This window comes from Lutjanus erythropterus, chromosome 7 (assembly GCF_056507025.1).
Source record: "Lutjanus erythropterus isolate fLutEry1 chromosome 7, fLutEry1.hap2, whole genome shotgun sequence".
Lineage (NCBI taxonomy): Eukaryota > Metazoa > Chordata > Actinopteri > Lutjaniformes > Lutjanidae > Lutjanus > Lutjanus erythropterus.
In genome coordinates, this window is record NC_139323.1 from 36,009,138 (window position 1) to 36,024,035 (window position 14,898).

General features: G+C 38.4%; 2 protein-coding genes across 2 annotated transcripts; one reads left to right on the top strand and one right to left on the bottom strand.

The window, feature by feature from the left end:
• Window positions 1–56: 56 nt before the first annotated feature.
• Window positions 57–8,307, bottom strand: henmt1 (HEN methyltransferase 1). The gene is made up of 9 exons (XM_084723642.1): window positions 8,159–8,307; window positions 7,781–7,893; window positions 5,119–5,253; window positions 4,798–4,980; window positions 4,466–4,649; window positions 2,717–2,915; window positions 2,369–2,480; window positions 1,013–1,164; window positions 57–386 (listed from the first exon to the last, which is right to left on the bottom strand). Exons 1-9 carry the CDS (start codon window positions 8,240–8,242, stop codon window positions 292–294), a joined length of 1,257 nt encoding a protein of 418 aa, XP_084579768.1. The 5' UTR covers window positions 8,243–8,307; the 3' UTR covers window positions 57–291.
• Window positions 8,308–8,327: 20 nt separating this feature from the next.
• LOC146324329 (trace amine-associated receptor 13c-like) lies at window positions 8,328–14,719 on the top strand. Its single transcript, XM_084723640.1, has 2 exons — window positions 8,328–8,382; window positions 13,463–14,719. Coding segments are annotated over exons 1-2 (816 nt in total). The 5' UTR covers window positions 8,328–8,380; the 3' UTR covers window positions 14,277–14,719.
• Window positions 14,720–14,898: the final 179 nt, after the last annotated feature.

The following is a 14,898-nucleotide window of genomic DNA, read 5'->3' on the forward strand; positions in this document are numbered from 1 at the left end:
CTTCAAATGTGGGTATAATGTACAAAAATCACATATTAAATATGAGTAAACTCAGATTTTAGAGGTCAACTGATATTTTATTTTCACTGACCTGCTTTAAGACACTTGTTTCATACTCCAAACAAGTCATCTAACAAATCCAAAGGCCAATGTTTTCAAAAGTGCAAAAAAATTTAGTACAACTCATACTTTTCCAGTCATCAACAAGGGAAACCAATTGCTCATTTGTGATTTCCTGTGGTAAATATGAACAAGTGACCTACTTGTCCCAACAAGGATGCATCTTCTAGATCAAACATTCGCCTCCCAGTTTTCCTCCTGCTCAACACTGTCACTGGCCTCTGCATACCCGCTGTCCTCCAGATTGTTATCCTCTTCATCAAGGTCTAAAAAGACAAATTTAAAACAAGTGTCACAACCACAGAAAACCATTCAGTTTTAAATTCAAAGGATAGACAGAAGAGCAGGAAATAAACACAGCAGAGTCAGCTGATGATGTATTGTTGTTATAAGTGCAGTTGTGGACAGCTGTGGTGACTGGGACCAACTAAACTTTGTGAACCACTTCACCACTATGAAGCCACTGTGCAGAAAGTGGTTCAGTCATGCAGCAGTGGTGACATCTGCTGGGCAACACCTGATACTGCATTTGTATTGAAGAATCAAATCCAAGAAAAGCATATCAGACAGTGGTGTTACTGCTGTCATTGCTGTTTTGCTCAGTAAATGTTGCATTGTAAATCAGGCACACAGAGTTTTAATGAATTAATGGAAAGTATAAGGTGTAAACTGCACTTCAGTGCTGGTTTCTGCCCAGGGACTACAATTGAAAATTAGCTTTTAGCTTTATCTAGTACATGTATTGTGCTGAAATTCCTGTGAAACAAACCATAAAAAATATTTGGATAAAAATTCTCTATGGCTGAATGCAGACTCTTCTTCACATTGAATGTTTTCTTTTCATAAATATAATACACATATCATTTTGTTCTAACCCTAACCCTAACAGTACCTGGCTCCTGTAAAAGCACAGCAGAACCGTCCTGGCTCAGTTTAACTTCGTGGTCATCCGTCAGGATCCGTCTGAGATTAGTCAGACTTCCACTCAGGGCGCTGACTTTGGGGCAACAGGAGCACAGCAGAGCCAGAGGTACAGACACACACCTAACAACACACACAAAAAGGTGACGCTGAGGCACAAGACCCTTACAGTAGTTGCGATGTTCAGATTTAAAAAATTTTCTATTTTATTTTTTGAAATATTTTTCAAATGACATCTGTGAGCCAGTTGCTTTTTACTGGCAGCCACATTAAGTGTGCACAAATATTAAAATTTAAGAATATAGGTTTTAAGAGTTTGATTAATTCTAATGCATCTCTATGCATCAAAACTTTAAGCCTTTAAACCAGGTGGTGCCAGCCCTCAAGCTGCATCCATCTGCAGTTACTCACGCTCTGCCATCCTCACCAGAACTCATGAAACAGCCTAGTTTAGGACTAAACTTGACTCACTTGTTTCATTTAGGGGTGGGAACCTTTCTGTTTGACTTGATTGAAAATTTATTCTTGATCGAATGATTAGAAACAGGGGCAGAATTTTCAGTCTTTTGCTCCAGTTTCCCTGAAAGACATCATGAAATATAACATGCAATTAAAAGGCCTTTTTTTTTCAAAGAAGTTAACTTCATTAATTAATGAACAAATCAATTTGAAAGCATCCTACAGTCTCCTGCCTGTATGATAATAACAACATGAGGGGGAGGCAGAGTCCTACACTGTTATGTTTCTAGAAGTGGAGAGCAGCCTGAACAAACTGAGCAGGGAGTGATTTTCTTCATCACAGAGCTGTCTGAAGTTGTTTAATGCTACAGGGTCTGTTTGTCAGCTGGTCTCATTCATAACAGCTGATTGCTGAGCTGCTCCGTTAACATCCCAGTGTTAGTCTCTGGGTGATGGTGTCGAAAATATTCACAATACATTTAATGTTCGTCTCCCAAATACAGTTTTTTAGATCTACATCTCTCCCTTACAGGTAACTCTGCACACCGCAAACTGTCTGGATGTTCAGCTTTTTTTTTTTTTTTTTTGCTCTATCAACATCTAGTTGTCAACTAACATTTAGAAATTGAATTTTGACATTTGTGAATCTCTTCAGAATCTTCTACATCCACATCTTGATGCCTCTAAGAAATGAGTTTTTCCCCACCCCTAACGTGACGTGTCATGAGACAGCTACAGCAGGAAAGCCAGTATTTTCACAGCCAGTCTAATGATGCCAAAGAAACAGGGCCTGCGTTTTTTGATCTGCATGCCACAAACCGCCTTCAGACTCACCATGGCCATACTGCTCTTCCTCAAGGAAACACACCTGTGTTCTTGGCCGGTTGTCCAGCACACCACTCCATCCTCTCCTTCCTGGTCCTTTGACACATCTCTCTCACACCGCTCCACCGGATTTTTCATGTCTGCTCGACACACTGCTGTGACGTATGATGTGTTAAAAAAAGAAGTTCAATTGGCCAGGAACATTTTACAAAACATGATATTCCAGAGAAACATTTGATTTAGAGAAAGAGTTTCTCATTTTAGACAGTTCAAAATATTTCTGACTGCTTTTTGCTGGCCTTATTACTTATAATATTGGTTTCCATATGATTAAACATGCAGAAATTGACACAATTTGACAGAAGTTGAGAACATATGTTGGGATGTTCACCTGTCATTTTCTCTTTCATCTCCATGCATTCCTCTGCTCCTCCCTCAGTCTTACACTGTGTAGAAGTGTCATCTCTCTCACCACTCTTCTCCTCCATCCATCTTCTCTTCAACTTTTCTGCCCAGTACAACACCTCACTCACCAGGACCCGCCGCAGGACGTTGTTGTCATGCAGGCTGGGGTAGTTTATGCTGTACAGCTGAAATAGAGCAGAGAACAGGCAAGACATAGATCACAATGTCAGATTATTTTTATTTAACTTTTTTCCTTATCTGTAAACGCTAAGTACAGGGGAACATCTGCTGGAAGTCAGTCAGAGGCCAGTCTATAAAATGATGTTATTTTAAATAGTGTAAGCTTTATATTGACTTCATATTTGAAATTACTGTGTATTAGTATAGTATTTTGACAAACTTTCTCAAAATAGTCACTGAATAATAATTAAAAAGTTTCTCTCTATTTTGATAAAGTTTTAAATTATTTTGAGAGTCTAGCTCAATATTTTGAGAGTTTCTTATGATTTCAGATACTAATTCTTTATAATGAGAAAGTTATATTATTTTGAGATACTAAATGACTATTTTGAGTAAAGCTGCAATAATTATTCAATTAATTGATGATTAATCAATCACCAGGTATTCTGATAATTGCTTATTGTTTTTGTCTCCGCTCTGCGGTGTAAATGACAGAAATAGAGTTAAATTACACTTCTTGATTAAAGAAAGTCATATCACATCCACACTTCAGTCCATATTCACATGCTGCCTTTCTTGCACTCAGCCTGAGCACTCTGTGTCTGCTGCAAGTCTGCCGCATAAATAGCATGGTTTTCTATTGGTTCATACCAGTCTCAAAATTTAAGACAACAGTGGTTATGGGCATAGTGTTTAACATGATGTTGCCCAATCAGAATCCTAACATAAGACAAAGTAATAGCAGGAAAGAGGCAGAGGAGAAAACAGCAAGAGCAAAATCAGCTGTGGTGACACGGCAGGCAGAGCTGTGTGTGACATTCCTACCCTGCATCTGATTTTGAAAACTAATTTTTCTTGCCTGTAACTGTTTCATAACTTGGAACTTCAAGGCTGAGACCACTGTCCAGCAAGTTTTTTAGATTTTATCTTGACTTTGTGTCAATTACAGATTCCTATTTTCAAGGGGGCATTGCCTCAGACCCAGAGCACATACAGTATGCAGAATACCAAGAATACCAATGTTGTAGTTGCTGTTGGTCACCAGCAGATGCCAACAAAGGTAATGGATTACTTAATATCCATGTTGTTGTCCCTGGTCCCTGTCCCTGGTCTTCTGTTCTCATCACTTTGTACTGCTACCTGTCTCTCATGCCTCTACCCCTGATCCAAGATTCATCAGAGCTTGTATGAGGATCTCTCTATCTATATCAACAGGTATAATCAACAGAAATAGTGGTATACCTGTTTTTCTAAGAGGAAGGCATTCTGGATTTTCAGTTGCACCCATTAAAGGACAGGTGCAGTATTTCTAAACCTGGGCCCTTATCTTTAGAGACGTAAATGTTGATTGATATGTGACAACATAAAAACTTTTTTTGGCAGAACGTAATGGTGATTGTTTTTTTTGTTTGTTTTTTTAAATTTAATATAAATGTATATATATATTTGGTCCCTTTTCTTAACTCAAGTTTAATTTATAGTTTTACAGATTTATTGTGTTCTATTTGTGTTGCATTATCAGAATTTTTTTGACTTGTCAATAAAGAAGTCTCACCAGCTCGTATGAAAACACATCCTCGGCATCATCACCCAACATGTAGCAGCCACCTCTCCCCCCAAGCCGGTGAAACACACCAATCTGGGAGCAGAAGCCAAATCTCTCCTGCTGGCCTGGCGGTGCCTTTCCAACACCTGTGAACTCCACTTCATAACCGAACTCCAAACACACCTTTAGAGCCCTGAGGAGGGAGGTAATGTGAACAGAATTCAGTTCAAACATTTAGTGTTCACTGAGGAATATTTAACAGCACTGATATATTTTAGGGTGTTGGTGTTGCCTACTACACTAAAAAAACACCTGAAAAGGGGTCCTTATAAAAAGCATACCAAGACTGGAACTCTGCTCTAGTCCACTCAAACTTGTGGTCACTGTGCCTGAAACCTGTCATTCCAGGGAAAAGTGGGTTGAACTCCGAGTTTGGGGTGCTGACGATAACCGCCACAGGGGTCATGTAACCAAACACCACCTCAGAGAAGCAGTCCACTTCAGCAAGAGTGAGGTGCTCTATGCTACAGACAACCAGGAAGGAAACATTGTGATTGATAATGGCATAGAGGGACAAAAAAGAAACAGAAATAAAGAAATCACACAGATAGAGAAAAAGACCACATGTGGAAAAGGTGTGAAAACATTGGACAGCCCCTTACAGCTCTATACTGGTCACCAGATCAAATCCTCTGAGGCGGGCGTCTTTTTGCGTGACTGAGCCCTGGTACAGCTCAATGCGCAGCTGATCATAACTTGGCTGCAGATAGTCAGTTGATACAGGAGCTAATCCGTGCCTGAGGGAACATGCAAGCAGAGTTTAATCATTATTAATCCACACAAAACGGGTCATTGTGAAAAACCACAAAACACACGAGGTGATGGAGGAGTCAAAGATCAAGTGATGCTTCAATCATCACCTGATCTTTGTGACCTCTTATAATATTTATTCTAGTACAATACGATACAACATACTTTATTGTCCCCATAGGGAAATTTGTTTTGGACTCAAATGGACTCAATATCCATCATGATGAATGTTACTTCTCTACCAGGGAAAGGTGAGGGCCTCCCAAAGCTTACTGGTGACGCTGTTTGCCTGTGAATCTCCAGCAGTGTTTTGTGAACTGAAAAATGAAACCCGACGTTTAATCGGCATGAGCATGAGTAGATATGACTGAATTTTCATTTTTGGAAAATAGTTTTCTGTGCCGACCCTGTCCACAGCAGTATAATGCTAAATTCTCTACACCGATGTTTCTGCTGCTTCTCCAAACTAAGGGCTTAATGACCACCATCTACTGTAGGTTGGTAATACACTGATTCATGGATAACCTCATACAACACCACTTCAAAAAATCTGAAATACCCCTTTAATGGGGATTGCCCAGGAATATTGTACAGACCGTCATGCATTTTGGATGTTTAAAAAGTGGTTTGTGTGCAGCCCAGGCCTTAATTTCCACCTTGAAATTCTTACTGAGAACTTGCAGCAGATTTTTTTTTCATTTACAAATTTGTGACAAGTATCAAATGGATTTTATTTACTTGTATTTTTCCAAGCACCATGTACATTAAACAATCTCAAACAATGAGAAGAGATACTTTGTAACACTTAGAAGTACATCAATCTGCTAACTTTGCGCTGCACCACATACACACAAACTCCCTGCTTAAGCTGACAAATACCTTTGAGAATATGATATTCCCTAAACTGAGAAACAACATGTCATTATATTATAGATAATGGACCACACTGCATGGCAGCCTGTTCACACCTTGATAAATAATGATGACTTTAACCACAGGGGTATGACCCCAATCAAAGGTGTTAAGAAAATGCCTTTTAACATACCATACATCAAAACATGATGCATTAGTTTGGAAACAGGGAAGGCCATCTCTCAAGACAGCTTGGGCTGATAAACATTTCAGCCCCTTAATCCAAAATTGTGTTACAAGGCTAAAATCATGGGTCAAAGCAAAGGAAATGAAGAACAGACCAAAGTGAGCATGGGCCTGAAACTTAAGTCTGTAACCTACAGTACACGCATAATGAATATTTGTCAACTGGTATAGCTGGATTCAACTTTGTCCTAAAGTGTTTTACTCTCTTGTTAAAGTTGAAAAAGTTGATTTTGAAACATCCAAATCTGAACTCTGAATTGCAATTTGAACACGTTACAGCAGCACTTAATCTGCTGCACTTTCATTTAGAGCAGTGTGTTTGCTTCAATCATCACCTGATCTTTGTGATCTCTTATCCACCAAGCAGGTGGAAAAGATGTTACTGATGGCAAGTGAGTTTTCTTCTTTACAAACACAAGTAGAAATAACTTCACTTTATAAGCTTGACAATAAATATAAACGCTTAGCACGGTAAACAATATTTTTGATGACAAAGGACCTAAAATGTTTTTTGTTTCACATTTTGTAAAAAGCCCTGTGCTCTGATAGAGAAATTACTCATATTTAATTTGAACTTGAGACCTAAAACGAAAAGGAAAGAAAGCAAATATTTAGATAAAGTTTGTGTTTTAAGAGGTTTCACATGTGGTGCACAAGTCCACACTTTAATTATGCACATGTGACGCAAGCATGTCTGTGGTTTGGTGGGTTTTCTGAAGCATTTAAAACAGAAAGCAAAGCTGCTATTTGAGCCGAATCACATTCCTTCAACAAATTTAATTGCCATTCTTATTCTTGCTAATCGTTACAACAAATTTATGAAGAAGAGAAAGAGGCATAGATGAAAGCAGCAGTTTTCTTATTTTGCCCAGTGAATGTGTAAAGATGACTGACAGTGTGCCATCATATTATCATATTACCCAAAATGATTTGGAAATTATTGGCAGCATATCGGATATCATCCTGACCCAACATAAACATTTACATTTGAGAAGGTGCAACAAGTGATTAGGGCTGCAACTACTGATTATTTTGATGATTAAGCTATTAATTCTTTCATTGAAAAAAATGTAAGAAAATTCTGAAAAATTTTGATCAGCGTGTTTCAAAGCCCAAAATGACTTTCACAAGTGTCTTGTTTTGTCCACAACTCAAAATATGCAGTTTACTGTCAGTAAAAAGACATAAAATATTAATATTTAAGAAGCTGGAATCAGAGAATTTTGACTTTTCTTCTTAAAATATTACGTTACTCAAACCAATTAACGTTTTATCAAAATAGATGAGGATTAATTTAATAATCGATTATTCAATTGATCGTTGCAGTTCTACAAATGATTAAACAACTGAACTGACACACTGATAATCAACATTTTAGCAGATTATTTCTCTGTTGATGGACAGTTAGCTACATACATCTTTTTTTTAACTTTGGCACCGTTGATGTCCACTCCGACCAGCAGTTCAATTTCACGGTGAAACTTCAGTTTTTTGAGAAGGTCGCACTCGCCGCACCCCAAGTCCGCCACCTGAAGAGAAAGACGAGATATCTGAGAAATTAAGCTACAGTCTTGACAAGAGGGGGTAAAACAATTTAAATCATTAAAGAAATGAAACCAAACCATGAAGAACCATTAATGCTAATGTGCTGATTTAGGTGGCGCGAGCGCATTTGCTGCATGCGAGTTAACCGTTAGCTTTGGTAATTATCGTTAGCAGGCGTTGCTCAAATAAAGCCAGCTAACAAAAGTAGCTAATTCAATCCGTTTCTCGTTAAGATGGTAGTTAACGTACCTTTCGGGGTTTGTTTCTCCTGACAAAATCGATGACAAATTGGTGTCTTTGCCTATGAAGTGGCGGACTGAACACCGGATCCATATTTCGTTAAACTAATGTTAACGTCTATTTCCCGCCGGACCACAGAGGGCGCTGTTGTTATCGAGTGTAGACGCCGGCGTTTTGTTTTTTTTTAGCTTTTGGACAAGAAGGCGTTGCTGCCAAGCTAAAAACAGATTAATGTAGGTAAGTCAAGACCCTTTTCTTTACTTAGAAAGTATTTTAGCCTCTAGGGATGACAGTCGGTCACAACTTCCGACTGGAACACCTCAACTAATAACAGGTTCTATTTTTTAAGTGGGGTTGTGTGAGGTATGTATCGAGGAGCACCAGTGCAGGAAGCTAGCGTTAGCTAAGCAATGTGCTGCTGTGGACAGGTCAGCAATAAAACATATTTTAACCTCTTAAAAAGGATAAACTTAAAATAAATCTATAGCAGTTCAGCTGTTTCTATATCTAGAATATTTTACAGCTTTACCTTGCCCCCAGACAGCCATTATATGTGAGAAATATCTTTCTCTCTTGTTCAACTAAACTGGCAAAAACAATATTTTATCTTGCAGAACAGTGACTCAGGTGTGATACGGGGGTTAGTTTGAATTCACTTGAACGGATAGCTTACCCAAAAACTGAAAACTCAGTCACTGGCTCAATCCCAAACCCACTTCTACCCACTCCCAGTCACTTCGCACATTCACATGGAGGATCCGCCACATTGACCACATCCCAAACCACTCAGCCTTAAGGGTGATGTGTCCAGGATGTAGGAAACGCCATTAAAGTTACTTCTGTGCAAAGTGCAGTTATTTCCAAGGATCAGTAATTTACTTAAGCAAGCAGTACTTAAGTAAATTGCTTTACCTTAAACAGCCTTTTGAAAGATGCTTCTTCAAATAAACATGACTGAAGGATGTGAACAAAAAATATTAAACAAAAATTTGAGGTGGCCAAAGAAGCACGGGAGTGAGTTTTTATTCATTTAATTAATATTTTTTCCTTTCACAAGCTCATTATGTTATAAAAGTAATGAGTGTGTCATGTGATTACTGCTTCTGTCTTTGTCAGTACTGTTTATATGATGATCATTTTAATATTTATTCAATTACAGTATACATCATGATGAATGTTACTTCTCTACCAGGGAAAGGTGAGGGCCTCCCAAAGCTTACTGGTGTATTTAAGTGATGCTGTTTGCCTGTGAATCTCCAGCAGTGTTTTTTGAACTGAAAAATGAAACCCGACCTTTAATCGGCATGAGCATGAGTAGATATGACTGAATTTTCATTTTTGCAAAATAGTTTTCTGCGCTGACCATGTCCACAGCAGTATAATGCTTAATTCTCTACACCGATGTTTCTGCTGCTTCTCCAAACTAAGGGCTTAATGACCACCATCTACTGTAGGTTGGTAATACACTGATTCATGGATTATGTCATACAACACCACTTCAAAAAATCTGAAATACCCGTTTAATGGGGATTGCCCAGGAATATTGTACAGACAGTCATGCATTTTGGATGTTTAAAAAGTGGTTTGTGTGCAGTCCAGGCCTTAATTTCCACCTTGAAATTCTTACTGAGAACTTGCAGCTGATTTTTTTTTTTTTTTTTTCGTTTACAAATTTGTGACAAGTATCAAATGGATTTTATTTACTTGTGTTTTTCCAAGCACCATGTACATTAAACAATCTCAAACAATGAGAAGAGATATTTTGTAAGACTTAGAAGTACATCAGTCTGCTAACTTTGCGCTGCACCACATACACACAAACTCCCTGCTTAAGCTGACAAATACCTTTGAGAATATGATATTCCCTAAACTGAGAAACAACATGTCATTATATTATAGATAATGGGCCACACTGCATGGCAGCCTGTTCACACCTTGATAAATAATGATGACTTTAACCACAGGGGTATGACCCCAATCAAAGGTGTTAAGAAAATGCCTTTTAACATACCATACATCAAAACATGATGCAATAGTTTGGAAACACGGAAGGCCATCTCTCAAGACAGTTTGGGCTGATAAACATTTCAGCCCCTTAATCCAAAATTGTGTTACAAGGCTAAAATCATGGGTCAAAGCAATGGAAATGGAGAACAGACCAAAGTGAGCATGGGCCTGAAACTTAAGTTTGCAACCTACAGTACACGCATAATGAATATTTGTCAACTGGTATGACTGGATTCAATTTCACTTTAAAGTGTTTTACTCTCTTTTTAAGTTGATTTTGAAACATCCAAACCTGAACTCTGAATTGTAATTTGAGCACATGCTATAGCAGCACTTAATCTGCTGCACTTTCATTTATAGCAGTGTTGGTCACAAAGATGTTAGCATTTTATGTAACCAGTCAAGTTAATTTTATTCATATAGCCCAGTATCACGAATCATAACTTGCGTTTGTAGGCTTATAGTCTGTACAGCAGACCTATTTAACCAGTGGCCTTTGGCTGGAATTGAAAAGATACATATCTCTAAATTAAATTTGCTCAGTCAAGCCTCATGTTGTAATCTGAGCTAGTGGGCCACAGAGAAACTCCCACTAGGTAAACTAACAACAGGCTTCAAAATGTCCCTCTTGAAGCAAAAGAGACAACGTTGATTGTGAAAATTGCCAGTTCCAGATCAATTTACTATTGAATGCAATGAATGCAGTAATCTGTAATAGAATAAGGCAACATGAAGAGCCTGCTAAAGTAAAAACAATGGAAAGATTTCTGTCAGTTTTCCTGAGGACTTGGAAGAATATAACTGTTAACATTACATTGCAAGAGTTGTCTTAGTATCTTACATCTTATGTATGTTAATGTGGCTGCATTGATGTTTGATGTTGCTTAACACCATTCAAACACAGGATACATGTCAGTGTTTCCCCTATCCCGGTCCTTAGACCTCACTGCCCTGCATGTATTAGATGTTTCCTTGCTCAAACATACCTGATTCAAATAATCAGCTTGTTATCAGGCTTCAGGCTATCAGACAGAAGCTTCATGACGAGCTGATCATCTGATCAACTGATAGACCAATATCTCATTCCATTATTTAGTAAAGTGGCACCAGGCAGGTGCACTGTCATTCCTATTTTCTAACCAACGCAGCTGTCATTTTCTCACCCAGCACCCACATTGTGTAAGTAGAAAATGTACTTGCACCTGTCTGTGCACCTATGGGTGTGCTGGTCTTAGGTGTGGTCAGGTGCTTTGTTGGCCCGTTGCTTAGTTTTGCTGATTAACAATATTTGCCACAGTGACATTACAGCACATCTATAAACAAAACTGAAAGCAGCGACTCTGGTCATGTTTTATAGACTAAAAAATAATAGAAAAAATTCATCCCCTTGGATGTTTTCCCCTCTTATTGCTTTTATAAATGGAATTATGGTCAACATAATTTAGCTTTTTTAACAAAAAAAAACCCAAAAAAACTCTTAGATGTCAAAATGAAAACGGATTTCTACAAAGTCATGTCAATTAATTGAAAATATACAATGTAAAACAAGTGATTGCAGAAATATTTACTTTAATGTGACAGACCTAATTCAATAGAGGTCCAGCCAATTGGTGCTAGTAGTCTGACAGTTAGTGAAATTGAGATCACCTGAGTGCAGTGAATGTGTCTCAAGTGCTTGTAGTATAAATGCACCTCTGTCTGGAAGGTCAAATCACTGTTTCATCAGTATTCCTGGCTATAATGACATAATCCATCATTTAGAAATGGAAGGAGTATGGCTCATGTGTAAATCAGCCTAGAGGCTGTCCTCACAAACTGAGTGTCTGTGCAAGAAGGACACTAGTGAGGGAGGCCACCAAGACACCTATGACTACTCTGAAGGAGTTAGCAGTTTCAGCAGCTGAGATAGAAGAGACTCTGCGTACAACAATTGGCGCCTGTGTTCTTTACCAGTCAAAGCTTTATGGGAGGGTGGAAAAGAGAAAGCCGCTGCTGAAGAAAGCTCACAAAGGCATGTGGGAGACTCCATAGTCAAGTGGAAGAAGGTTCCTTGGTCTGATAAGACCAAAATGGAGCTTTTTGGCAATCAGACTAGACACTATGTTTGGCGTACACCAAACACTGCACATCATCACAAACACACCATTCCCACTGTCTTGACAGCAGGCCCTTGAAGGCTTGTAAAGGTAGAGAGTAAAATGAATGCAGAAAAATATCAGTAAACCCTGGAGGACAATCTGATTCAGGCTGCAAGATAACTACAACTTAGGAAAAGAGTTATTTTCCAGCAAGGCAATGGCCTGAAGCATGCAGCGAAAGCTGCACAGAAATGGTTTAAAGATGACAAGGTGAGTGTTCTGGAGTGGTCAAGTCAAAGCCCAGACCTCAGTGCAATAGAGAATATCAAAAAAGAAAAAGCCAAATTATATTGACCATGATTCCATTTATAAAAACAATAAAAGGGGAAAACATTAAAGGTGGTGAATACTTTTTAGAGTCACTATGTAGAGAGGATAACAATAGAAATGGGAATGATGTAATCAAAGAGTTCATGTTTAGGCCTTGGGGAGAAGCTGATGGGAGGGAGCGTATGGAGAGGAGAGAAGGAGGGCAAGATGATGGAAATGAAGAAGATGAGAGACAAATAACTCTTGTTGTGTCCTCACAGTTCAGATCCACAATCACTGTCTGTGATTATGGTGGAGACACTGGAAGCACCTGACCTCTGTATCCCGCCACTCAACACTTCTTGCATGTCAATGCCTTTTACTGTCAGGGTTGCCTTCATCAAAGCACTGCTGTGGTGCATCTCTCTACTCACTGTGATACTTAACTTGTTGGTCATCATCTCCATTTCCCACTTCAGGCACAGACACTTTTCTTGAAATAGAACAGCTTTTAGTGTATATGAGTTCAATTGATAGTGGCATCTATATTATTTTTTGATGTTCTATGCAAAAATGACTAATTTTAGCTGTTGGTCCATCAAATATCTGTAAGGTTGTTGAACTGTTTTTAACAAGCTAAGATTAGCCAGAGATCTCCGTACTTTTACTTAAAAAGGAAAATGTTATTCTCAGTGTGTTTTATTGCATAAATGTGCTACAATAATAATGATAAATATCTTCCAACTTACTTGTAATTAATGCAAAGTGGAGCTGATTGCTATTATTTGTCATACAGGCGAGATCAGTTTTCATATTGTTTGCCTGTAAAAGTAAAATTTCACTGTCTGTTCAGTTTTCATTTTCACAATGATTGCTGTGATCCAAACTCTTTTGCACTAATCATAATCTCCCTCTCCAGGCAGCTCCAGACGCCCACCAATCTCATCCTCCTCTCCCTGGCTGTGTCTGACCTGCTGGTGGGCCTTGCAGTGATGCCAGGAGCAATCATCATCCCACAGTCCTGCTGGTTTGTGGGTAAAATGTCATGTGCTCTTTCATACCTGATGAGCTTCACCCTCACCTCTACCTCTGTTGGGAACATGGTGCTCATTTCAGTGGATCGTTATGTGGCTATTTGTTACCCTCTACGTTACTCTTCCATGATAACACCAAACAGAGTTAAAATCTGTCTCTCTCTGTGTTGGATCTGTTCTCTTATCTACAGTGCTGCAATATTGAAAGATCAGTTGTCACACAGAAATTTTTCTAATTCCTGCTCTCAAAAATGTACACTTATCATAAACTACATTTCAGGGGCAGTAGATCTTCTCCTCACCTTTTTCGGGCCTGTTACTGTGATCATAGTTCTCTATATGAGAGTGTTTGTGGTGGCTGTGTCTCAGGCTCATGTGATGCGGTCTCAAATTTCAGCTGTCAAATCAAAGACTGTGATGGTTAAGAAATCTGAGATGAAGGCTGCTAGAACTCTTGGTATTATCCTTTTTGTGTTTATACTTTGTCTGTGTCCATACTATAGTCCTTCCATGGCAGGACAGGACACCGCAGCTGGTGCAGATTTCTTAAGTCAAGCTTGGCTTTTTTTTTCTAACTCTCTTTTTAATCCACTGATCTATGCCTTTTTTTATCCCTGGTTTAGGAAAGCGGTTAAACTCATTGTCAGCCCTCAGATACTGCAGCCTGGTTCCCGTGAGAGCAAGATCATACAGAGATAAGATGCACTTATGCACTGAACAGTGAACATCCCTACTAATGAATGAACACATTGAAAGCAAAATGCTTTGAAATATAAACGTATTTACTTTGTTAGAACTGCAAAAAGAAACATATGAAAGATGTACCACCAGAAACAACCTGTGAAGTAGATGGAAGTTTAATGCCAGTAGTCTATAAATGGTATTAAATAATTGATTATGCAGTTATAAGATTCTGAGTATGCAAGGTATCTCTTCAGTGTGCTGAATGTAACAAAAATAGTAGCCCTAATCTTAAAAAAAATCAGTTTATTCTCAGTGGTCAAGACAAATATAATGCTGAAAAATTCTTTTTGTAATTAAAAGGGGTAAATTAATATTTTGGGCACGAGACTGTGGGGTGAAAGTACAAATCCCAGTGTTTTATTCCTTCCATTCTTTTCAAATACACTAAATGCACTAAGTGAGCAATTACAAAAAGCATCTACTGTTCATTCCCGGTGGGCTCATTCCAAACAACAAGTAGAGTTACAAGTACAGAATAGATTTACATGAAGATATTTCACTTATTTGATTATTTTACCATGATTCAATACACTATGAATATAATATAATATTTAATTGATGATTTTCTGTCCATAAA

Bases quoted from the DNA above. Each gene is read 5' to 3' on its own strand.
- henmt1 (XM_084723642.1), bottom strand. From the start codon at position 8,242: ATGGATCCGGTGTTCAGTCCGCCACTTCATAGGCAAAGACACCAATTT. The intron at 2,481-2,716 runs GTGAACATCCCA...CATACGTCACAG, and splicing joins GATGAAAGAGAAAATGACAG to CAGTGTGTCGAGCAGACATG. The intron at 387-1,012 runs GTACTGTTAGGG...TTGTCTTTTTAG, and splicing joins TGTGCTTTTACAGGAGCCAG to ACCTTGATGAAGAGGATAAC.